Source organism: Lagopus muta, chromosome 1 (assembly GCF_023343835.1).
Source record: "Lagopus muta isolate bLagMut1 chromosome 1, bLagMut1 primary, whole genome shotgun sequence".
NCBI lineage: Eukaryota > Metazoa > Chordata > Aves > Galliformes > Phasianidae > Lagopus > Lagopus muta.
The window spans coordinates 96,087,180-96,113,804 of NC_064433.1; the positions used below are offsets into that span (position 1 = coordinate 96,087,180).

The 26,625-nt window shown below is 36.3% G+C and overlaps 1 protein-coding gene across 12 annotated transcripts in view; it reads left to right on the forward strand.

Moving 5' to 3' along the window:
- The window catches only part of ROBO1 (roundabout guidance receptor 1), a 694,688-nt gene that overhangs the window by 595,953 nt on the left and 72,110 nt on the right, over window positions 1-26,625 (forward strand). For all 12 annotated transcript variants that reach the window (XM_048933857.1, XM_048933865.1, XM_048933858.1 and 9 more), the window contains 3 exons: window positions 6,893-7,013; window positions 12,628-12,766; window positions 14,019-14,146. In XM_048933857.1, coding sequence (XP_048789814.1) covers window positions 6,893-7,013; window positions 12,628-12,766; window positions 14,019-14,146 — 388 coding nt within the window. The remainder of the gene's footprint in view (window positions 1-6,892; window positions 7,014-12,627; window positions 12,767-14,018; window positions 14,147-26,625) is intronic.

Here is a 26,625-nt window from a genome sequence, read left to right on the forward strand (position 1 = left end):
GGGCTTATGAGGAGCGGCTGAAGGAGCTGGGATTGTTCTTCAGTCTGGAGGAGGCTCGGGGGAGACCTCATTGCTCTCTATAACTTCCTGAAGGGAGGTTGTACTGAGCTGGGGGTCGGCCTCTCCCCTTGTGTAACTGGTGATAGGACTAGAGGGAATGGCTTCAAGTTGTGCAAGGGGAGGTTCAGGCTGGACGTTAGGAAATACTACTTCTCTGGACAGGTGCTGGAATGGGCTGCCCAGGGAGGTGGTGGAGTCACCAACCCTGCAGGTGTTCAAGGAGCGTTTGGACGTTGTGTTGAGGGATATGGTTTAGTGAGTACTATTAATGATTGGTGGATGGTTGGACTGGATGATCTTGTAGGTCTTTTCCAACCTTGGTGATTCTGTGGTTCTGTGAAAATGTATGAAAGGACTCAATTCGTTTTGTGCTATCATTAATAACTTTTTTATTTCATGAGTTTTGTCTTCAGTTTGTATTCTGTACCAAATAGGGCTCAGTTTTTCCCTCTGGAAGAAAGGAAGAAATTCCTTCTTCCCTTGGGAAGCTACTGAGCAGAAAGCTTCCTTCAATCGAGTGTAGGAAGTGAAACAGTCACAGGAAGGATGTGACAGTCTGTAATTTATATCCACTTCAGTCAGGAGCCAGCAGTGAGCAACCAGTCTTGGAGGGCCATACCTCCTCCTTGGGACAAGTGGGAATCTATGCCAAATTTGTTGTAACTCAGATGCTCACTAAAGCCAAGGCTGGAAATAATGACCTGCTGCACAGGCCCATTCCAAAAGAAAAAAAAAAAAAGGAATAATTTTTTCGTTCTATTCTCTTTCCTCAGACTGTGATCATTTTGTTGTTCCAGAATTGTACTTTTAAGTCTAGTACTTTGCATTTTTAAAGCCTTTCAATTTCTCATGAGAGCTCATTGTAGGAAGCTTATGAACCTCTACTTCTAAGCTCTTAATAACTGGAATCCTGTCACGACAGTTCTCTTTAGAAGACCCTACATTAGGACTCTGATAAATCATTTATTTTGACACTGTTGCAGTGAGAGTTCTGTACTCTGAGCAGTGTCTTTCCTCAAATTATGACTCTCAGTGGAGTTTTGCCTAGCCATGCATCTCAGCCATGAAACTGAAAATGAGAATTCTGCTGTTGGATACTCTCAGCCTGCACAACTGCTTTTCTGAGAGGACTGTAGGAAGTTTCCTATTGAGTAAATGCACATGATACTGAGTTGTCTTAAATCAATATTGTTGTCCTGCTGGCAAAACCCCAGATCTAGAAAAGTAACAAGACACTGCTCAATACCAGCAATGACATTAGGAAATTAAACCCCCTTGAAGTTAGCAGCAGTCTGTGCTCCTCTGAAATGGTATGGTGCTCATCCTCTCCATTAGGTCTTGCACAGCTGAGACATAATCTGCAGCAGGATAAGAAACTGGATCCAGTCATGTAAACTGTCCTTGTGCTGTCTGGAGTGATGGCCTAAAGTCACCGCTTGCCTTCATTCTTGTGAACTTTTTGATGGAACCCTAAAGAATGGCTTTGTACCTCTGTCTTTTGCAGTGTAGGCGTGCTCAGTGGGGAATTGGCTGCTGAATACCTCTGTAGATTTGGGCTATACTGTTTATTTGTGGTTACTAGATCTTAAAATGTATGGTTTGTTCAAACTGTTTTCCCATATTACATTTGTAATACTTAGGTAAAATAATAAAAACTGAAATACTTCTGTGGTGAATTGGCCCCAGTTAGTCTGGGATTTTATCCTTGGAGGTGTGCAAACAACACATTGGTGGTAATACTTTTAAAAATTCCTGTGTAACAGATCCTTGTGACTGAAGGGGAAAGAAATGTAGACATACCAGGCAATGAGATCAGTTCAAGTTCAGTTTTATTTCTGATTTCAGTCACTATTTGCAGTGAAAGCTACCTACACCAGTGCATCCAGGGGAGATCCATGCAGCAGGCTAAATACACAGTTCAACAGAAGTATCATAGTTGTCAGTACAACACATTGTTCCCATCTGTGTCAGTAACATTTGGGTTCAGCTGAGCTTTCTGTACTTCTGGAAGGATGGTTCATTCCATATATTTTCTGGTGAGCCATAGGATGTGCTTGTATGTTGTGTTGCTCATTGGTTCATTAATTAACTCTAGTATATTGACTATTGCGTAAATAGTATTGTGAAAACCCGCTTCTGATGCAAAGATTTGTTTTTTTCTTTTTGAGATCTTAGTCGAGAAGATTTCAGGCCATGAAACATTTCTTGTAGGAGGATTTTAATGTTGATCTGTAACAACAATGGAAGTATTGCATAATCAATGTTTTGCACTGTATCTGTGAAAATGTTTCAAGAAAGTATTTTAGTGATTCAAATATTTTTGTATAAACATTGATGTCTGTTCAGAAATTAGTTCTTATTAGTGTGAGCCAATATGGCCTATTTTGAATTTTCTTTGTTGTTAACCAAAGCCAAATGTTTGTAGAAAGCAAGATGGAGACTGTTACGTTTTTAAATGCCTGACAATTTTATATGCTGAGATACAGATTTTTTTTTTTCTTCCCTGAGGTTGATTTATGACATTCTGCATATATATATTGCCTGTTTCCACCTATCTTGTGGAAAGTATTAAACACTTATGGTAATTCTGATATTTAGTGTCTCGTGATAATATTAAGTGCTAAACAACCTTCAGCTTCCTCTGAAGTCACCAAACAATTCGGGATGCACATAAGCCTTAACTCTTCATAGATTTCTGTCTTCTTATAGATATAGTCATTAGTAATAAGATCATAAAAGAAGGGAAATGTCTCATGAGCAGAACTGTGTCTGATTCTGACTTTCCATATATTCTAACCAAATTGTCAGATGTGCCAGAAGGAGCAGCTTTTCTGTTGTCATTTTTATGCCTTAAATACTCCTTCTTAAGGAAAGCTACCTTTGTATGCATTTTGCCTCATTCATTATAAACTCTAATTTCTAGTCTGTCATCATTTCAAGACTGTTGTGTTGGGAAACAATTGAATTGCATTTTGTCATTGCAGACTTATTGGAGAATGACCAGATGAAAGGTTTTTTAAAAACTTCTTTCATGTGGTATTTTGTGTTTGATCTGTAGAAAGCAACATGTCTTTTTAAGGTCCAAGAAAACAGAACCAGAAGTGAGAAAGACTTGCTTGAACTTTGAAGTTGAAATGAACATTGCTGGAGACCTATGCCAAACATGTTTTGATGGCTAGTGTCTTGCAATGATGCTTAAGCATGTTGTATAGGTAGGGAAGGATAGATGGGATTCATAAGGCTTGTAGGAAGATGCATGTTTTTAAATAAAAAATAAGCAGATATTCGTTTATCCTTTTTTATTCAGCCACTCTTAAAACTTCAGAATTCTAGTTTATTGCTTCTATTCCATGCCTTACAGCTTATGATGCAATGATAAGTAATAAAGTGGGTGTACTAATCTGTTTGGGATTGCTAGACCATATGGACAGAAATGTGTGAAGTCTGTGTTTCCTAAATAGGAAATAACTGTACAATTTTACTTGTATATCTTTACATAAATCTTACAATTGCTTGTACTCACCAAGTTCCATAATCATTGTGTTGTCATTAAGAAGTGGAGGTTACACTTTTGAAAATACAGAACTTATCAAACAGGCTAATATCTCATTCCCATCACATTTCATCCTAAATAAAATGTGATATTAAGTTCTACTGTAGAAGACTGAAATATGTGATTATTGTGATGCATATATACATATATACATACATACATATATATTCTGTTACATATGCAGAAAACATGATTGTACATACAGAGGTCAGTGTTTCATTCTGTATCCTAGGTTTGCTTTAGAATTATTATTGAACAGGACAGATTTCATTTATTAAATGGAATGCAACTAGGAGGTAAAAGAAAAATTTTAAAAATATTCTAGTCATCATTGTATTTGGATATATTGCTAATCACTTCTCTTGTCTTCTTTTTTTCTCATATTGCATAGCAAATTTCTCTGAATAGAAAATGTATCACCCACATATATGAAACATTTTTTAATGCAGACAGGTGTGGATTTTTATGTACAGAAATTTACAAACACGCACAAACATAGGTGAATAAAATATGGTTGTAGGATAAGTATATATTTGTACAGAAATTCTGAATACCTGGTGGTATGTTGTAGAACCCTTGGGTAAGTTTTTATGGATTTGATTTATTGGCTGACCAAGTTGATTCATTATTTGTATGATTTTATGCTGCTGGGTGGTCATAATTTACAATTCTGGACCTAGTTAGCTATGTGAGTGCCTGTAGTTTTCTGTATCAACATCTCTAATTATTGTTTAAAGAAATACATGAAGTAGACTTGCTTGAATGAACATTTTACTCATGGGGAGTAAAATATAATCAGGCAGGCAGGTCATAGAAAATAACTTTCAGTAAGCCTTTGTAAATCACTGTGTTATCATATATTCTGTTAGCATGTATGAAACTCCATATGTATTATATACAACCAAAGATCATCTGTGAATTGCTGATTGCAATCTTTTTTTCCCAACAGTATTCAGTACTATTTTCATATTCTCTACTTGCTGGACCCTAGTAAAATTGTTAGGCAGAGAACAGTATGAAATCTTGAGGGGACATTAAAAGTCAGAAAGTGACATGACATCATTTCTGTATAAATAAAATATCATACTTGCTTCTGTGTTTTCAAAATCGAACTTAAGGCTTTGGCAGTTAGCAAAGCAATTCTTTTCCCAAGGTATGCAACATCTACGAGAATAAGTAAGAAAGTTGTTTAGTATGTCTTGTTCACTGGGAAGAAAGGACTTATCTTTGTAGCTGGTATATAAAAGTTTTTCTGGAATTTTCCCTGTAATGTTACACTGCCTGTTACTTTTTCAAGCCATTATAACTTTTGAGTCCAGTTAATGTGTTCTGAGGCAGGGGCACAAATATGAAAAGAAGATTCGAAGCGCTCAAACTAAAATTCATGGTTAACTGTGAAGTGTCCACAGACAAAGATCTGATGTGTTATAATTTCAGATACTACCTCCATCTGTGATTTGTCTGCTTACTGCTCTTGATACCAGATATGATATAGCTACAAAAATGCACATACGTGTATTCCACTGTGTACTTTGTTAGATAAAGCTATTGTTCCATAATCTGTATGTATTTGTAGGATTTTCTGTTGAGAGAAAAAGTGGCAAACATGGCACATATAGAACATAATTTTGTCATAGCTACAGATTTAATTTGTAATGTCTTGTTAATAAATAGAAGTTCTTGATCAATCTTACTTGGATGATGGGCAATTAATTGTTAGAACTCAATGGAAAACCTGGGCAGGGGACCAGCAGAGGAAGTACAATTTCTTCTAGCCATCTGTGAATGCTTAATTATAGATGTGTGTAATTCTACATGCACTTCTGATACATTTTATCATTATTTTATCATTATAGCGTAATTTATCATATTTTTATTCATAGGTTGTCTTCATTATTGCTGAAGTTCTTAACCTCTATTTTGCTTTAAAAGAGAAAAAAAAAAAAACAAAAAACAAAAAAAAACCTAAAGGTAAAAAATAAAACAAAAATCTAAATGCGTTAAAAATTTCTATATTGGAACCACAGTTACTTTCCGTAGGCATGCCATATGTTTGAAAATCTGCCTCAAAGACCATGAGAGTAGAAAGAGAATGTTCATAGGTTTATGCAAGACATGAGAGAATGTTTCCTCTAAATCCTTATGTAAATCTCAAATAACTTGGATGAAAATCAGCTTTCAGTAATTTTTAATTGTTCAAATGTTTCTGCCTTAAAGCTTTTTTTCCATCTGTGCTTTGAAGAGGATTTGTGGTGATTCCTAGAAGAAATTCAGAAGAATAGCTCGTGTTAGTGGTTGAAATTGTGCAAAATGCACAGTTGTGTCAAGTTGTAAAGGCTTTGGAGGGGATTTTCTTAAATGCCAAATTCACAGAGGAGCACAAATACTGCTGATTGTCAGTCGGACTTAAGCTTTTAAAACATGTATGAAAATCACAGCTTCCAAATTGTATGGATTTGAAATCATCAGTGGGTTCAGTAAATTCTTGTGATGTGCAAATACATTTCTTTCTTAAATCCAGCACATTCGGTATTGATGTTTTAATTTCTGCACTTATATCTGAATATATAGGTATTCCTAACTGGATATGGAAATAGTTCTGGAATTGTTTTTTAAAACCCTTTGTATATATTAATTGAAAGTTAGTAGTGTTCTGTGATTTAGGGATAGGTAAAACAAGAATAAATATAGATAGGTTATTAGCTATAAGTTATGCTCTCCCCTTGCTTATTGTTTCAGGAGGTTAACAATCTAAAAGTTTCAAGTTTTTAAAATATGTGCATTTGCAGGTTACTTTTTATTATTGTTATTATTCATACTTGAAATCCCCATTGAAATTACAGCATTACAAGACTGTGGGTTACAAAAGATGCATCTTTTATGTTCTCAAACAATGAATGCCAAAGGCAAAAGAATGAAATTTGTATGCAATACTATCTGTGTTATATGTGCATGTTCATTTATCTCAATAACTGACTGTCATCTTTGTGTGTGTACATCTTACAGTGATAATAAGAGACCAACACTGCTCAAGATGTCACATTTTCAAGGATAGATTTCTAGCTGCAGGCAACTTGAACAAAATACCTCATAGAGAGTACACATACATACACTCTCTTCCTGTCACTGACCACGTTAGATCCTTTTATTTAGTTTTCCCCTTGGCTTTTATTTATTACTTTCTTCCATATGTGCCTTGAACTTCAGTATTTTTCAAGTTAATAAATACTGTTAAATTGTTCATTCCTCTTATTTTCTATTATCCTTGATTTGTCCTAGATCAGAGGTGGAAAGCTTATGATCACATACACAAGAAAGAACGATGCTGGCAAGTATGTTTGTGTTGGAACAAACATGGTTGGAGAACGTGAAAGCGAAGTTGCAGAGCTCACTGTTTTAGGTAAGAACTCTTCTTTAAGACTGTGTTAATGAAAATATCCACATGTAAGAAAATGTCCAACTTTGTTTTTCCTAGGAAGCCTTTAATTAAGAATTTTCAGTGTTTATCGTAGAATCATAGAATCAGCAAGTTTCAAAAAGACCTCCAAGATCATGTAGTACAACTGTCCGTCTACAACCAATATTTCCTCACTAAACTGTGTCCCTTAGTACCACATCTAAACATTTCTTGAACATCTCCAGAGATAACAACTCAACTACATCCCTGGATGTGCCTGACAATCTTTTTGGAGAATATTTTTCTTCTAATATCCAATGCTGTAAATAAACAAAAATGGCCCCAGTACTGACCTCTGGGGTGCATCACTTATGACTGGCTGTCAAATGGATTTAACTCCAATTGCAGTAACCCTTTGGGCCTGTCCATCCAGGCAGACTTTTACTCAGCAAACAGTGCATCTGTCCAAGCCACAAGTAGCCAGTTTCTCCAGGCAAAAGCTGTGGGACACTGTATCAGATTTAGCTTTGCTAACTCGAGCAAAACTACGTCCACAGCATTTCCTTTTCCTATTGAGCGGATTATTTTGCAACAAAACATGTTTGGGCTGGTCAGTCAGGACCTGTCTTTCAGGAATCCACGCTCGCTGTCCTGTACATGCCAGGTGATTGCACTCAGAATGATCTGTTTCCTGACCTTCCCTGGCACCAAGCTCAGACTGACAGGCCTGTAGTTCCCCAGATCCACTTTTCTGCCCTTCTTGTAGAATAGTATTACATTCACCAACTCTAGTCAACTGGGACATCCCCAATTAAAATGGGAGGGCCGGTAAAGTATTAAAGGTTTGGCAAGCACCTCCACCAACTCCTTCAGTACCCTTGGATGGATCCCATCCCTGTGGATTTGTAGATGTAATAGGTTACTAACCATTTCCCCTTAGATTATTAAGGTCTCATGCTGATCTCTGTCTCTGAATTGCAGCTGAGTAGACTGGATGCCCTGAGAAAAAACTGCTTTTACTAATAAAGACTGAGGCAAAGAAGACATTTAGTATCTCAGCCTTTCCTCATCTCTTGTCAGTATGTTTCCATTCACATCCAATAAAGGATGGAGATTCTCCTTAGTCCCTCTTTTATTATTTATGTAATTATAAAAACATTTTTATTGTCTTTTGCTGGAGTGACAAGTTTAATTCTAGCTGGGTTTTGGGCCTACTAATTTCTTCCCTGCATAACCTCATGACGTTTTTGAAGTCTTCCTGAATTGCCTGCTTCTTCTTCCAGAGGTCATAAATTTCGTTATTTTTCTTTAGTTCCAAAAGAAACTCTCTGTTCAGACAGGTTGGTCTTCTTTCCCACAAGCTTTTCTTTCAGCATATGAGAATAGACTGCTCCAGTGCCTTCAAGATGTCATTCTTCAAGAATGTTTGGCCTCTGTGTACTGCTTTGTCCTTCAAAACTGCTTCCCAAGGGACCCTGTCAACCTGGTCCAAAATCAGCTCCTACAAAAGTCCAAAGTAGCAGTCCTGCTGACTGCAGAACTTCTTATTCAGGTTTAAGGTCTATCTTCTCAGTCTTACACTGTCGTCTGTTTTCACTAATGTTTAGAAATACGATGCAAACAACTTGAAGTCTTGTTCAGAGTTTGTGAAGCAGTAATTTCCTTAATAAATTGAGCTTATCTGCCATTTTTAAGTTGTTGAGATGGAATATGCAGCAAGATAGTGTGATTACTTTTTAGAAGCTAAAGGCTTCATGTGATCCACCATCTTGTTGCTTTGTTTTTTGTTGTTGTGTTTTTTTTTTTAGTACACCTTTAATATACCTTTGAAGCACCTTGGGAGGAAATTTATCATTAAGTAGCCTTTAGAAACTTCCAAGCAAAATCTAAGATTGAAAGAAAGTTGTGTTTATATGAGTAATCTGGGCTCTTAGTCAGCAGTATTGGTGAATCAGTCTACTACTAACCAGAGAATCACTATATGAACTGTTACATGTAATTTATGCTGGAAAATATTACTTTCTAAAAACTTATGAGAGGGATTCATCAGAGAGATCTTTCTTTCAATTTTACTCCATGTGGTTTTCTCTTCAAATGTATTTCTGATATTCATCCTGAAAAATCTAGTGAGCATTTCTTTTAAAACAGGACAAGCTTTGACTGTCTTATCAAGTCAGACTTTAGATACGAGTCAAAAAGCATGAGAAGCATTCTGACCTCATACATTAATATCTTCCAGCATCAGTCCTCTCTTTATAGTTTTTTCGTTATCTGGAAGTTGAAATTTTGCTTTTAGGTCTGCTTTAGATCAGAGGGAGGATTATAAGCCAGAGACTGTAATATTAGAAAGTTTCAAAGTGTTCCCTGCTAAGCTTTCCTTGTATTTACCAAATAATTGTCTGACAAAGATAGACACTCAAACTAGTATCACTGTAATTCCTTTTACCACTTGAATGACAGTATTATGAATAAGCAAACAAAAGCTCTTGGACTATTACTCTACTATAGGGAAGTGAACTAAGGAACAGTGTGTCCTAGGGTTCAATTCTGTTCGCCATTTTTATCAATGATCTGCATACAGAAGCAGAGTGCATCCTCTACAAGTTCACTGATGATTCTAAACTGGGAGGTGCTGTTGATTCCCTGGAGGGATGAGAGGTCTTGCAAAGGATTTTAAGTAATTTGGAGCCATCAACAATGGCATGAAGTTCTTTAAAGGAAATTCTTAACTTGGGACAGAGTAATGCCTGCCACAGGCACAGTCTGGGCAATGAATGGATGGAGAGCAGCTCAACAGAAAGGGATTTGAGGGTGCTGGTGACAGCAGGCTCAGCGTGAGCTAGCAGTGTGCCCTGGTGGCCCAGAGTACAAACCACATTTTTGGGTTGTGTTAAAAAAGAGGCAATTCTCTTGTTGTGTTGAGCATTAATGTGGCCTCACCTTGAATATTGTGTATAGTTCTGGGCTCCACCATATAAAAAGAATGATAAGGTCCTTGAGAGCATCCACAGGAGGACAGCCAAGCTGATAGCAGGGCTGAAGGCATGTTCATGAGGGGAGGCTGAGAACACTTGAACTGGCCAGTCTGGAGAAAAAGAAATTGAGGTGATCTTACTGCTTTTTGCAGCTGCCTAAGATGGGGATACAGAGGGAGGTGCAGGGCTCTGCACCTGGGAACCGATCATAGAGCATGAGGGAAGGGTACGGTAGGCTCACACTGGACACTGGGATACATTTCTTTAATGTAAGGGTGGTTATACACTGGAACAGTTGTCCTAGAGAGGTAGTTAATACCCAATGCCAATCAGTGTTCAAGAGACTTTTGCACAACACCCTCTCATTAGTGTGCATTAACTTCTGGTTAGCCTGGAAGTCCTGTAGAAATTAGGCAGTTGCACTCAATGGCCTTTGAAAGTCCCTTCCAACTGGACCTCTTCAGTGCAATCCTCAATAAATAAACTTAGAACGTTCAATGCGTTAAAAGAAAATAAAGATTAATATGCAGGCAAGGGTAATTGTAGAAATCTTCTGTGCTTCCTCACTTCAAATACATTACTCTGTTATCAATTCCTCTCTCAGAGGGCAGAGCTAAGATATACAAAATATGCTGAAATTGCATGTTGCAGTCCTGAATCCCAACTTGAGATCTCAATCCTGAGTTGGGGTTGATAGGACTCTGAAGAGGAGGAAACTGTCTTCAGGTAAATATTTCCTAAGTACATAGAATTCAAATTGATCAGGCACACAGAATCTAATCTTTATTTTCAAGAGTTGTAGATGGAAACAATACAGAGTTCAGCACACCTCCAGGTTGTTTTGGGGAGTCTTTTGTTTGTTTGTTCTTATTTGTTCGTTGTTTTTTGTTGGTTGGCTGGTTGTTTTTTTTTTTTTCCCCCATTGCTCAGCAATCATATCCTTACCAGGTCAGTCCTTTTTATTTTACAAAATTAAGTTAAATATTTTTCCCTTAAGTGTTCTTACTATGATGCTTAATCTGGTACATTCAGATTACATTTTTATTGTACCTATAAAAAAGTAGATGCATGTACATATATCTATAAATGTAGGGTTTTTTTGTTTGTTTGTTTTAATTTTTATTTACTGATTGTGAAACATGGCTTTAATTGACATCATGAACATCAGGTTGCTGTTTTAATATTGTTTGCCTAGCGTTATAAAGCAATACAAAGGTAAGTTTTCTATGAGACAGGTGTCCTGCTGGTCTGGACATCGTCCAGACTAATGGAAGTTCTTTTATAGGGTTTTGTGTTGCCTTTTCCAATTCAGTCTTTTTTAAACCATTTATTAAGGCTTTATAATAATGAATTTCTAATGTTTTTGTCTGTATCATCAAAGTGATATTCATGAAGTATCATACTAGTCAAACCTAACACAAATGTCACTTTCTAAGAATATGAAGCTGTCTTTCCCCCTTCCTTGTTCTTTTGTACTCTTGTTAGAAATATGTAGTGTATTTTTTGAATATTTACAGTTCCTGATTATGCCAATGGTTTCATACTCTTCCAGTTTTAGTGGGCTGTATGTTGTACAAGTCTAAACACGTAGCTGTCTTCTCAACTCCCTTAAAGTTTTCATCGCTTTATAGATGAAAAAGTTCATCTGCCTTAATCAGCAGAACATGCAAAGCAACTCTCGTTCTCTTATGGACATCCTGTTGTCATCTGATACTGCCTTTCCAGATGAGTAATTCCGGGAGTGTCCCAGTAGTTGTCAAAATGCTTTTCTTTCTTGTGCTTGTGCAAGCTTCACTGTCCCCCGGTGTAAAATTCTATGGATAGCACAGAATCATAAAGCTTTGGATCCTATTGTACGTAGAAAAGTATATGGATTTCTTGCCTGGAATTTCTAGCTTGTAGAAGGGTTACCACAACAGCATGGTTTGTGCTGAAATTTCATTTTGTTTTAAGATATGGGAGAAAACTCTGCAAAATCTATATATATCTGACTCTAGTGATCCAGAACTGGGGTCACCTTTGTCCTACCGCTTATATCAGGAATAACAGCAATATTTGAGAACCAGAATAATACAGAAAAAATGGGCTTTTGCTTACTTTATGTGTGTTCATGAAAGAAGAATATCTCTTTCTAAACTAGCTGTGGAAGTGCTTGCACCAAATTCTAGCTGCTGCGGACATGTGCAAGCATCCTCATAGAGATACTGTGCTGGGCATTACTTGGAATCTAGTGAGATAGTACTTAGTTTGTGCTCTCTGTCTGAAGCTGTGCAGCAGATGAGTAGTCATTTGTCTGAGACTTCAGAGCAGGTCCATTTCTTTCTAAGGATCTGTACTTAAACAGATTAGCTGTTTAAGTTGTGTTTTCCTTCAGTTACATTTGACATTATGATATAAAAGAAAGAAGACTGTGTTTGGATCCTGAGGTGAATAATGCTAGCTGTCTACATGGCTACAGATCTTGTCTGCTGGCTGAGCTCCTATCCTGAGGCTAGGTGGCAGAGGAACAGTGGTAGAATCTCCATTGGATTCATCCCACTGTTCTCATTGCTCTAATGAATTGAACTTAGGGAAAATCACAATTTCACAGTTCAGGCACAGAACTGCTGGACTAATCCTTTTTTTTTTTTTTTCCCTTTTAGAAAGACCATCTTTTGTGAAGAGACCAAGTAATTTGGCTGTAACTGTGGATGACAGCGCTGAGTTTAAATGTGAGGCAAGAGGTGACCCAGTCCCTACAGTAAGATGGAGGAAAGATGATGGGGAATTACCAAAAGCAAGGTGTGTGTAATATATAGAATTATCTTTCTATTGATAATTAGTTTTGTACATGATGTAGCTGTTTGACAGCTAGCAATAATTTTTCTTGAATTAAGACAGAATAAGACATTTCTAATTACTATGGAGCTCTGAAATTATAATTTATATTAAAACTTAGCAACTACTTCTTCCAAAACTTCTGTTGTGACAGCACACAAATACAACAAAAAAGAACTCAGTTGAGTCAGTAATATCTGAAACATATTAATTCTTCACCTGATAAGTCTTCTGTAATTATTAAAACTGATGGGGAATGTATAACAGATAAATTAGGTTACAACAACAAGAAGGATTGGAATTGCAATTGATGTGAAATGCAATATGTTAATGTACCAAGCTGCCTTGATTATACCTGGTTTTGTTATTAAGAGTCTAATTTTTTTTTTCCTGTCTTTATTGCAATTCAGGCCAAAAAGTGAAATACCTTATTAAAAGGAAACATAGCTCTGGGATGTATTATTTATTTTCTTGAAATTCCCAGACATCACTTAAAAACCTGCTGGGGGGATAGTGGGTGGGAATTGAAGAAGATGCAGAATTAGTTGTCATCCAAATTCAGATTCCTGTTAATCTAGTCTATAGCTTTAATAAAAGCTATTGCATTTTTAAGAGAAATGTCTACTTTTCATGAAGAGAAACACATTGACAGCATTATGTACAGACGAAGAAAAGGTGACGAAAGAAGAGAAAATGGTAAAAGGCCACATCATTCTTTAAAAAAAAATATTGAATGTGTTGTGATTTATCTCGAATTTTAAGTAATTCTTGTCTTATCAAGGACAGTGTTTTCAAGCATATTAAAAAATAATAATTCTTCAATTCAGATGGAAAAATTATGGTGAAAATAAAAACTACTATTAAATTTACCTGTTAAAAGAATTCTAATACTTACAACGTTCTGCAATAGAGCTCTTTACAATTGTATTACACCGATTCTAGTGATGTCATAGAAACTGACCTGTGTTGGAAATTAAATCATAGTCAGGTTTGCATACTTATAGATACATTTTGCTTTGAAAAGTTTATTTTTACATTCTCGATTCGTAACAATTCACAAATATTTATAGGGGAAATGGATGAATAAAAAAATGTAGTGGTAGAACACCTTGCTCTTAGCCTTTATAGAAATTGTACAGAGTTCTGCCTTAGTTTTCTGTTAGTTTTTAATTCTGTATCACTTACCTTAGTTACATATTACTATGTATATTTAAAGGTATGAAATCCGTGATGATCATACCCTGAAAATCCGGAAAGTTATAGCAGGAGACATGGGCTCGTATACTTGTGTAGCAGAAAATATGGTAGGAAAAGCCGAAGCATCGGCAACTCTAACAGTGCAAGGTAAGAATGTTTTGTTACGTATTGCTCTAACCTACAGTTAAGAGAAGTGGGTTTTGTATACGGCAACTTCTTAGACTTGCTATAGGCAAACCAGTAGTGTTTGGGCACAACCCAAGTAACCATGTAAGCACAGTTGCTACTTATGCAGTATGTGCTATGCTGTGCTGTAAAAATGTATTACAAAAGTATAGTTTTAGTTTAAATTGTACTCTTAAGGAATAGGAGAATTTCAAATGCAGCATTTCTTGTAAGCAGTCTTCATGTTACTGGGATGAAGGATTGGGTACATTCTGGATTTCAGTGTGATCAGAACTATGTTACTTACTATCTTTGGACCTGAAATGCTAACAGAAAGAGTAAAACCAGTTTTGCCAAACTATTTTTTGCTTTAATTTTAGCTTCGGGTATCTACTGAACTTTTTCAATTAAGTGTAGTAAAGAAGTGGTGAATGATAAATGTGTGTGTGTGTATCTTTTAATACATTAACCCAGACCACTGGAATTTCTGTTGCTTTTTCATTATAAAAGCATAGCATAGCACTACTGTTTCTTTGTAAGATAAAATTCAGCGGAACTCAGTGAACTAATATGTATAAAAATTCTTCATTGCCTTTATATACACAATCCAGATGTTCACCATTCAGATAATCCTTCTCTTCCTTTCCTGGCTAGCAGACAGGCAATGATGTCATACTGAAGCTTTTTTTTTTTTTCTGCACGCCGATGGTCCTTCTATCCTTTTTTCTGTTCAGAGGGAATTAGTCATTATAGAGTTTTTGGGGAAGCATAGGCTTAAAAGTATTTTATTTGGTAGCAGGCCTCTCTTTTGACACATTTACTGTAGCAGGAAAGGTCTTGTCCTTAGCCCTCTCTCCTTTTCCAGTAGAAACATTTGGTGTCCTTAACACCTGTAGCTGTTGGGAAAACACAGGAAAGGAATTCTTTGGTTGAAGCGCCCATAAAACCAAGAATTTGGAGACATTGTCTTCCATTAGGCATCATGTTGATATATCAAAACTGACACCTTATGTTTGCAAAATAATCAGCTCTTATGCTCAGCATTTTAAAATGAAAGATTAATGGGTAAGCAGTAAGCAGTTTATTTAAAAGAAAAAGCCTGAATTATTTTTAACATGGCCATTTGTTCTGAAGATTGTCTTACATCGAATGTTAATCTTTTAGAATGTTAGCATTAAGAAAAATCCTATTATAACTGATTGAGTGGTTACCTTTCAGGAAATAAGCTATCAGTAACCATAATCCCCCTTATTCCTATTTAAATAATATGCAAACACATTCTGTTAATTCCATTTGGGTCTATGGTACTACTCAGATAGGAAATGGCAAGTTTATAGCTGTTAGAAATATAGAATGAGATCTTCTGAATTTTGATAATAAAACAGTACCTCTGAGGAATGGTTTTATAACCTAAGTTTTGCTTAAGCAAGATTCTTGAGTTATGTTTTTTTTTTAAGTACTTATACAGTAGATATTTGCATAGTAACAGCTTTACTCAGTGTATTGTCATAAGATAATTGGTTTCCCAATGTGAATGGATTGTTTTCTGATCCATTTTTCTTCACTAGTATGTCCATAGTATGAATTGATATGAGAAATCTTAATGGGTGAGGCCAATTTTTAGTTTTTAAGGTGGTAAATTATGATCAAAATCGATTTATTAGAGTGTCCAGGAGTCCTAAGTTTATGGAAGAAAGAAAACAAAAAAAATTCCTCTGTAAAACATACATTTTCCATTCAAAAAAAAAATCATTTTCCTGTTTTTCCTTCTCTTTCTCTTGCTTCTCCTTTCCCAGTGTTCTTCTTGTTCTTTTCTGATCACACCTTTCCCTCCTCTGCTTTCTTGTTTAAGCCACATGTTTTTTCTGAAGGGTCAGCTAATTGGTCATACTACATCCAGAGAGGTAGATTTGGTCCCCTTGTTTCAGTGCTTAAGATGACCTTGATCTTATAGCTCATTGGCTGATTTAAGAAATGGAAATGACCCGTCTCATGAACATTCAGTAATTAGTTTGTGTTCTGTTGACTGAGGAACGATACAGAAGTTCAGAATTCTGTTATGCTGAATAGAGGTATTTCCCTACATGTTTGTAAATAGAGAGCTGTGTTACAAATCACAGCCTCAAAAGTTGAATCTGCCACCTGTGTATGCTTTTTAAATTCAACAAAGGACAAAGAAAGTTGGTTGGTTTGTCTGTTTGCTGATGATGTTTTCATGCCAGATTGCCCTTCAAAGAAAGGAAGTGTAAGTGGTAACCCCAGAAGACGTGTCTGTTTTAGGAGAGGGGCAGTCACTGTCTGACAAAAGTCTATGCAGTCAAACTGCTGTCCTGAACTAAACATGACATAAAACAAAAAGTACTGTAAGCTGTGCACTTCAGGACACTTCTCAGGCCTTGGGATCGATCAGTGGCACTGCTAAAAAGATGATAGGTCCTGTGCTCATCATTTCTCAGGCCTCACATACTGATTGAACAGTATGTATTCTGCAGCCTGGGATTATCTAGGGTATTGAGAGGTGGAGATTGTAACACTGTGGCTAATTGAGATACCCAGGTGACAGGGATGTGTTGACAAGAGGTGATTAATAGTGAACCTGGTGTCTCACCAGGGAGTTAGCTGGAATCTAGCAGTACTTCAGAGTTAGCTGTAGCAGAATTGAACCTTTCGTTCATCACTGACCCCATTTGATCTAGCTGGCATTGGAGTACGGAGGACATCCCTACAGTACATAGGGTACATACAGCTCCATACAAGTATACACTGCAGCATCTAAGCCAGGAACAAACTTCCTGTATCTGTGGACCAATAACTATCAGCTGAGATGATTAAACTGTACATACTGGGAGGCTAATGGTAGGAAATGCAGGAAGTCAAAGGAATATTTCCATTCCAGTGGCACCAGCGTCACAGGTTCTGGATATTGGAATCAGTATTTAATCAGTATTTCCAAGCATAAAGTTGCTGAATTTGGGGGATTATAAGTGTTTGCTCTCTCTGTGTGAGGTACAGCTGCTATATTTTTATTGTTATCTTTTATCTTTTTTTTTTTTTCAGTTTCACTACTAGTACTAAAGCAAGTTTAGATTTCACTGTTGACATCAAAGTTTGAACTCCTCACTTAGGATTTTACTGTTGCAGCTTAAAAGTCTTTCCATTCCAAAAGTTCTTTGTTAAGTTATCTGTATTTTCTTCCTGGAAAATTAAATAGTTAAGCAAATGTAATCCTGGTGTTGTTTATATTCTCTTAAAATTAGAGAGCTGCAGTCCACTGTTTTCATTTGGTATCAATATGTAGTGCATATGTAAGGCATCCGTAGACACTGCTGAAAATACATGGAAGAGTTTCGTTCAGGAGATGATTAATTATTAAATACCTAAATCAATACAAGCTGCCAGGAAGTAGCCTGGAGTACAATACGTTTTATTTTACTGATCTGTAATAAGTAGCTGATGTGCTCCAGCAAAGGGAAATGATGGCCAAAAGTGTATCTCTGGATCCACTGGAGTAATGTTTTAGTCTCTAGCACTAAGAAAATCAGCTATATTTATTGTGCACGTATGTAATGTACATGCGGGATGCTTTTAATGTTTTCTTGGAGATCACTATTATGTGTTTTGCTTAGTTTTATGCCTTAAAGCAAGACTGTAGAAATGATAATACAATTTAACTGAATCCCGTTTTCTGAAGATAAACAAAATTACCAAGAATACATGCCTGTTCTAAAAAAGAATTCATTTTACCATTAGTGGAAATAGCAATAAGCCTTCTTCAAAAACAAGCAAAATTCACATTTAATCATAGAAATGCTTTTAAGTTAATCTAGCAATGAAAAGTTCTGCATAGTTTTTCCTGCTTTCACTTGCTTTTCTCCTATTTGAAGTACCTAACTAGGCTTTAAAAAAAAATAAAAATCCATTTTAATAAGCCTGTAATTTATGCTGAAATGAAGTTTACTCTCTGAAACAACTTGAAATTATGATTCCAGTGGAATTCCTCTTATGCTGTTGGCCAAGGGACCACTGTAACAATGACAGCATGGTTGCTGGTCATCAGGAAGAACAGGTTACATAGGCCAGTTGGAGAGGTCTTCATTTGTTAGTGTTTCTTCGTTGGTCACCAGTTGGTTGGTAGTAAACAGCAATCTTTAAAATTATGTTCTTTTTAGCTCCTTTGACTCAAACACTGAATGTGAAAGAGCTAGTGATAGTTGTTTGTAGTGCCCTGACTAAAACATATCTCCAAATGCTGGAGCAGTAACCAAACACTGAATTGTAAATGTTGTTCAAAGGCACTGAACATATTCAATGCTATCAATTTGGCAGGAAGATAGAATTCCTGAGGAAATTAGTTTGGCAAATTCTTGTTTTGCAGTGGTGATCTTTGATATCAAAGTTATTTCAGCTTATGATGTTATTAATGTTAAGGTCAACAGAAATTGCCTTACAGTGACAAGAACTTTCCATAAATGACTTCTGGCTGTGATTTTGTTGGGCTAGTCAACTGACAGGGAATTTTAATTTGAAAAGATGGCACATGCATCAGGTCTGGAATTTCCTCCACTTTCCATCCCTCTTTGTATAAAGTAGCTTCAAGGCACAATATAGAGACATCTATTTAATTAGGTTTCTGGGTAGGGCTAGGAAAAAACTACCCAGAATGAAAAGAAATAGGATTTGCTCTTTTATCTGTCAGATACCATATAAATGTTTCCACTGTGTCAGGCTTCTGGTACACATTATAAATTGGTGCAAATGTAATTGGTGTATAGGCATCTGAGTTGCATACATTAAAGTAACAAAGAAAAAATCTGAATTTTTGTGATTTTTTTTTTTTTTTTTTTTTTAATGGTGTTGTGGTATATGGTGGCTATAATGTGCTTCATCGAAGGCTTCACTGGGTCGTGGGTGGACTTAAACACTTGAATTTTAAAACAAGGATTTGGATTTGATTTAAAAAATCATACTTGTCTACTTGATCTCTCTTTATGCCACTTTTTCTCCTTTCTGAAAAACTTGGTTTTAAGCAATGCGCTCTTACATCCCCATGAAGGAGAAAGAAAGAATAATGACTGTCTTGTGAAGTTCAGGAGTTCTTAATTAATAAATTTCTGGCAGGATAAATGAGAGGAATCGTCTCTTGTGATTTGTATAGCTTAAAGGGATAGCCTTTTCCCCGTTAATTACTGCTGTAAACTATGACAGTACTTCAGATTCCTATCAATGATCTGAGGAGTCTGACTGCAATCTATTTCTGGTGAGAGATTATAAATCTTAGAAGTTAATCAGAGGGAAACGAGGAAACTATCTCAAGAAGAGATTAGTGCCCTGAAGGTTCTTGTTCTACTGATGCAAGTGATGAGCACTGAGATTCCTGAAGCATTTGTAGAACTCAGGGAAAAGGAACCAGTAAATATTTGAGTGAAATTTAAAAAAAAAAAAAAAAAAAAAAAAACACAGAGAGAGAGGGATTTATTGTTGCTTTAAATCCATGTGATGTATTTTGATAAATAACTGCTTTTGTGGTTTTTCTAGTTTATAACTAGTGTTTTTTTGTTTTTGTTTTTTTTTTACATAGCATCCCATAACAATTAATGCAATTGCTTACAGGGAAGGGAAGTAATGCTTTACAACTTTGGAGAACCATTACTGCAGTTAAGTACTTTGAAACAAGAAGTTGGGACAGATGTTTGTCAGCAAGTAGAACAGGATTCCAAATAATTTGGAGGGACATTACTGCAGAAATATGTTGAAGCTAGAGGCTTTCTCCTGTGGAAAGGATTTAATTGAGGCCCCATCTGGAGTACTGCCTCCAGGCTGGGCCCCCAGCACAGGGAAGATATGGAGCTTTTCGAAAGGGTCCAGAGGAGTGCCATGAACATGATCCAAGGGCTGGAACACCACTCATATGAAGACAGGCAGAAGGAGCTGGGTTTGTTCAGTCTGGAGAAGAGAAGCTTGCTTGGAGACCTCGTTGAGGCCTTTTGGTATTTAAAGGGAGATTATAAACATGAGAGAAATCAACTTTTTATGTGGCTAGTAGATAGTGCTAGGACAAGGGGGAATTATTTTAAGCTAATGGAGAAGAGACTTAGGATTAGATGTCAGTGGGAAGTTTTTTACTGAGGGAGTGATGAGGTGCTGGATCAGGTTGCCCAGAGAGATTGTGGATGCCCCATCCCTGGAGGTGTTTGAGGCCAGGTTGGACGGGGCCCTGGGCAACCTGATCTAGTGCTTGATCTAGTGGCTGGCAACCCTGCTGCAACCTTGAGGTCCCTTCCAACACAAGCCTTTCTCTGATTCTATGTTGCTATATCTTTTAAGCTTTCTCTGCAGAGAATTTAAAAAGGTAGGTTTGAATTAAATAATTCAGAACTCAATTAAAAAGTAGCAAATACTTTTTTGTAGTGTTTGCAATTTCCTAAAGCCCATGGCTAAGAAAAACTAAATTGTTTTTGTAAGCTTCACTATTGTAGATTCTGTGACTGCTACTGTAAAAATAATATTTCAATAATTCTGTCATTACAATAGACAAAGTAGTATTTTACTGCAAGTTGTTGTGCTTAGGGATTTGGGGATTTATGTATAAAATTAAGTAGAGTGCAAGGAATAATAACTTACTTTGGTTATTCATTAAATAATACTTCTTCTAAATGCTTATTCTGAAATAAATTTAGGCTTTATTAAATTATACTAAACATCTTCAAAAATGTAACACACTTTGGCTTTTTTTGTAACCAGTAAGTAATTTTGGTAAGGACTTACACAGTGATTATAATGCACTCCCTTATTTTTGTAATATTATGTGCATAATTAAAATCTGTCATCTCTGTGAATTAGTTCTTGACAAAAAATACTGACTTGTAACAGCAATGTGTTCAAACATTATTATGCTAAGCTGTCTGAGGCACTGTTTGTGTCTATGGATTATGTTTTGTTTGAACACTAAAATAATTCATCGTTAGGTGCTGAATAACACTCAAGAACAAATATAGGTAATAAAGTGTCTTGCAGCCTTTATGTGCAAGCTATGTTACCTGGTAGGCTTAGTATGAGGAGCTTACAGTGCAAGAAAAAAACATCTTAAACTGATAGACATCAAATACTCTCATGTTCTCAGTGGAAGAAAAACGCGCATTTCTTTTGTTCCAGTGACCACACATGAACTCCTATGGTTTGGGGTGATTTTTTCTTTTCATTTGATTATGGAATAGGGTGAGAGAAATAATAATTAAAAAAAAAGGTCTGAGTGCACATCGCATTGTTTGCTGTCTCATCATAAATACCCACTGCTCTCTAAACACAGCTCTGGGGGGCATTTTCTTTTCTTTTACATCTTTCAGTGGCATATAGGACTTGCATTTACTCAAATGAAACAGCTGCTCTCACTTTTGAAACAGTTAAGGTAGCACATTGATTCTTGGATCTCAGGACAGAGGAAAAAGTCAGCCAAGAGTTCTGCTGCAGTCCAGTCTTCCATCAACAAGAGTTGATGGACTTCTCTGTACCTCTCCTTTGAGTTATAGGGTGCTCAAATTGTGTCATTTTCCCTCAAAGAGTGTAACTAACTGAAATAAAAATAAAACTCTGAACTTATTTGCTAATATCCCTAGACAACCAAATCTGCAGCAGTACTTCATTTCACGCTACTAGTTGTTTTGAAAGCATCGCAGTCTTTTGGCAGAGGTGGACCATTGATTCACTGTATGAGAAACAGACAGTGGATTTTTTTATTTTTGTTTTTGCAGATTGTATTTAATTCTCTCTGTAGCTTGTTCCCTTTTCAACATGCCTAACAGTAAAAATTACTAGTACCTATTGGTTGTTTCCACTGTATTGAGTTCTTAAATCTTGCAATTTTTTCTCTAATTAAAAATTAACGCATCCTGAATGCCTTGCACATAAAACATCAAAAAAGTAAGTTTGGATTTTAGCATCCCTTTTGTAGACTTGAGTTGCCTGTATGTGAGAGCGTGTTGTCCCATGTGAGAAGTCCAGATTCCTTTTGAAAAAGTATCTATTTCATTTGGCATGCCTTACTGAGCATCACCTATAAAAAATAACATTTTGTAGATATCAGAAGTTGCTTCACTGTGGAGGTTTATTGTCCTTCCATTTTTAGTGTGTGCGTAGAGTCCATTGATCAGAGGACTTGGGCCATTTCTTGCAGATAGCTTTAACTTATTAGAAGATGGTCGCTATGGATTAAATACCTTTTTCAAAGAAGAAAACTGCTGTCATAAACCGCTTGGGGAAAAAAATCACGTTCCATTTCCTTTTCTGTTCTACTATCTTTTATTATAAGTAAAAAAAAATGCAACGGAAAGCTTCTAAGAATTCTTTAAATAGTATCCAGCCATCATATTCTTTTTGTACTTCTGCACAGCTTATTTAAAATGTGTCTATCTCTTTTCACTCTTTTAAAAGGCTTTAGTATAAATATTTGTAGCCACGACTACTTAGATTGCAGCAGTGCCTAGAATTACCTCCGTTCTTTTTAAACAGAGGGGAAGACAACTCTTCTTCAAAAGGGAGCAACTGGGTAACAGGACTCCACAGTTTACTGCATTGCTCCAGTTTTAAAATGGATGGTATTAAGCCTCTCGTAAGCGCTCCCACTAAATTGGGTTTAGTTTATATGATGTTTTAGGAAGAGTAAGAACAAGGTAGGGGGAAGAGAGAGTAGGAGAGGAACTTCTGGAAGGACTTAAATCTTTGCCCTCTCTCTGCATTCTACTCCCCATCTTTCAGAGCTCTCCTGTCACCTTGAGTCGCTGACTGCAGAGTTTATAAATGTTATAAACTGAGAGTATTGCATGAATTAACCAGAGAAGTGCTGCCTTTGAAAACCACACTGCAAAATCTCATTCCACATTTCTGATTTTATCATAGAAACCTTCATTGACTCCTGCAGAAAGAGAGATTATGAACTTTTTGATTTTGCATCAGCAAAATCAGTTGTAAATCAAAAAATCTTGTGTAAGTACATTGTGTGCCCAGATTTTTGCAATGGGTTTTTCTCAGACGTGCACATGTACACACTCACTTGTGTAACCTCATTCATCTTGACTTTTTAAAGGTTTTTTTAGGGAACATTTGCTGTGAAGCAAATATTAATGTGATATAGTTTCACAACGGACAGAGCACTGGATTTTACCATCTAGTTCAATCAATTCGAATTTGGAAGGTAAAAAAAAATCACCTCTTAGCCCAAATTCAATTTTAAAGGCTGTATTTGTACTGATAGAACAAAGAAACAGTGCTTGCTTTTTCTTCGTGAGACCTCTTTCTCTTAGCACGTGTTAGCTCTACTGAGTCCACAATCCCCTGCACTTTTTCTCTGGGTACCCAGCCATCAGGTGTAAGCCCTTGACCTCTGCTCAGTCTGAAAATATGTTCTACTAGCCTGGTCAGAGTAAGCAGCATGATGGTGTGGCTGCACAAGCTTCGGTGTCTGACTGTCTCATGGCTGCTATCATGGAGTGCAGCAGGTAAGCGTGAAGAGAAGTGCAACAGGCAGTCCGTAATGCCCAAGGGGTGGCATGGCCATGTCAGGCCTGCTGCCAGGTTACGCCCAGCACATAGGAGGTCTTCACTATTCCGCTTCAAGGGAATGTGAGTCAATTGCAAACGAGCAAACAGAAGGAAAGAAATGATTTTTTTAAAAAGCCTGTTGTGAAATATGTTGAGTAGCACAGTAGCTAATTGATTCTGAGATTTTAACTTTCTGTGCACTAAGCTGAAACTTTACTATAGGTTTCTGGATTTCCTACAATGATTCTTCTATCATAAGTGTTTATCCTAATGCTCAACCAGCACTCTTATTTTTTAATTTAATTCTCTTACCGTTACAGAAAATAATCTATTTCTCTTCCCCAGTTATTTTAGATTTTTATCTTCTCCTCTTTGCTCATTTGAAGTTACAGTAGTCACTTGTTTGTATAAACTTAAAAAGTACTTATCTGAGACATCAGCAGCAACTCAAAACAGAATTTTTCTAGTATCATAAATTTAATTAACTATGATCTCTCTATTACTGGAGTTTGGGATTGCTAGTCATCACTTTTAATTTGCAACATCAAAAATACACTTGTAAACATTCTGCTTCAACCGAATGGGGTTGTGGCATACTTGGAGCCAGACTGTTAGACCTTTCCTCAGAAGTCTGTACTGCACTATATCACACTTCATGCCCTGGGGCTATGTACTTTGTACGCATTCCTGGCAAGTATGGCTGTCCCATTCAGGTCTTATAAAAAGGTGAATTTTAGCAGAAAATCTGTGAATGTATAATATATTTTATATATGTATCTAGACTTCAAGAAGTGACAGTTGTTAATACAAAGACTAATGAGGATGGAAAGGGATACACTCCAACTCTTTTGTAATGTGTCTGGTATTATTTTCCCATGTTTTTCACAGGTTGTAGCTAGGAGGCAGCTGAATGACAACATTTATATCTTTTTGAGAAGAAGAGATTTTGAGCTTCGTTTATTTCTCTGTGAGAAGTAATACTGCAAAGAAACTTGCATATCAAGGATAATGGGTTCTTCATATTGCTTTGATAAGAACCTTACAATCACTGGAATGGAAGGAGATGAAATGTCACGTTGTCTTAATAATAGTTTTTGCAAAGCACTGATGTAAATTTCTGTTAGATGTGTAGCGGGAAGTCATTCAGTGGACCTTGTTCAGATACTGATTCTCTGAGAATTTGTAACATTTTTTTGAAAGTAAAAGGTTTCATAGTTTAGCAGATTTAACAGTGAAACATATTCATGAGTAGACAAAGTTGGCAGCTTTTTAGCTATTTGTTGTTATTAGAAAAAGAATTGGAAAAGAAAATCTTCAGACTTTCTTAATTTTTTTTTTTTTAAGAGTAACAGGACTCGGATCAGTATGTAAAGCATATACAAACACTTCCTCTGCATGTAATGCCAGTACCCAAACTTTCATTACTTTTCATATAGAGATTATAAACATCAGAGTTCAAAAAGGTTTCAGCCGTTCTGGAAAACTGCAGTGTTTCATTACAAATAATACAGCTAATATCTATCTCTGTTCTATTTCTATTACTTACTCTGGGGTTTCTCTTTTTACCATGTATAGTCTCATCCTGGCCAGTCATGTTGTCAGTGCAAGCTACCCAAGCTCTTCATCCCATCTCCTACCAGTTTGTTTCTACAGGCATATTCTACCACTGGTATTTTGTGTTTGAACTAGGATTAATTTATCACAAAATTAATTGAAAGTATTCCAAATATTGTGGCTGTATTTTCCTAGATTAATCGTATGCTTAAGGATTTAATTAGAGGATAAAGACTGCCTATTACCTTGATTATTGCATGTAATTATTGACCTGTAGATTGTGGTTGTTTGATTTCTCTGGTGTAGAATTATACAGTCTTGCTACATCTTTTTAGCTTCTACGTGCTGTAAAGGTGTAAAGTGGTTCTTGAATGCATAAAGATTTTAATTCAGATAATCAAAAAGGAAATAGACTGAGCTTAAATTGAACGTATTAAGCTTATGTCAGCTGAATAGCAAGATACTGAGAACCTAGGAAGGTATTCATAAATAGTAATAAGTAATAACAGTACATAATGAGCATTTAATATGCAGAAAAAACACTAATCAGTAATTATCTACCACCTTAATCCCTGAATTTCAAAAAGTATTTATTAGTATAAATGAATGAACATTTCTATCACTTTACTCTTTTTGAGGTAGATAATTCCTATCACAGCTTTTGGAGTGAGTTACTTGATTGTTGTAGATTGCCCTATATTGACTAAAAAGAAAAAAAAAGGAGACAAATCTGTAATGTTTACTTCTAAATTCTAAGGAACTGATGAATTTTAGAGAAATTCTTCTTCAACATTTGATTTCACCTTTGTGAAAAGAATTAAAAAGAATTAGAAAATGTATTGTTTGGAGATGAAGACATTATGTTGAGGTCTCATACGTGCATACATCTTCTGCGGAAAGGCTAAGAGAATGGTTCGTACTCAGTTGAGTGGAGAGGTAGAACATAACAGCAGCCCCCAGTACCTGCAGGGAGATGTCAGAGAAACAGAGCCAGGCTTTTCACAACAGTGCATGGTGCAAGGACAAGCGTCAGGTTGAAAGTTGAAGATGAAAACAGGGAGGTTCAGGCTTGATATAAGGAGAAAATTCTTTGCTAGGTGAACAGTCAGGTAATAGAGAAAGTTGACTGACAAGTTATTCATTCTCAATTCATGGAAGTTTTCAAGACTCTACTAAATCAAGCCCTGTGCAACTTGGTCTCACTCCACATCCCAGCACTGCTTGAGCAAAAGTTTGGAGCAGAAGCCTCTAGAGATTGTTTCTAACCTAAATATCCAGTGATCCTCCACTACTTCATTGATCAAATACATACTTGCTCCACTAACTGTACTTGTTTGTAGTTTGAGTCCTAAAACTACAAATTCCTATTCCTG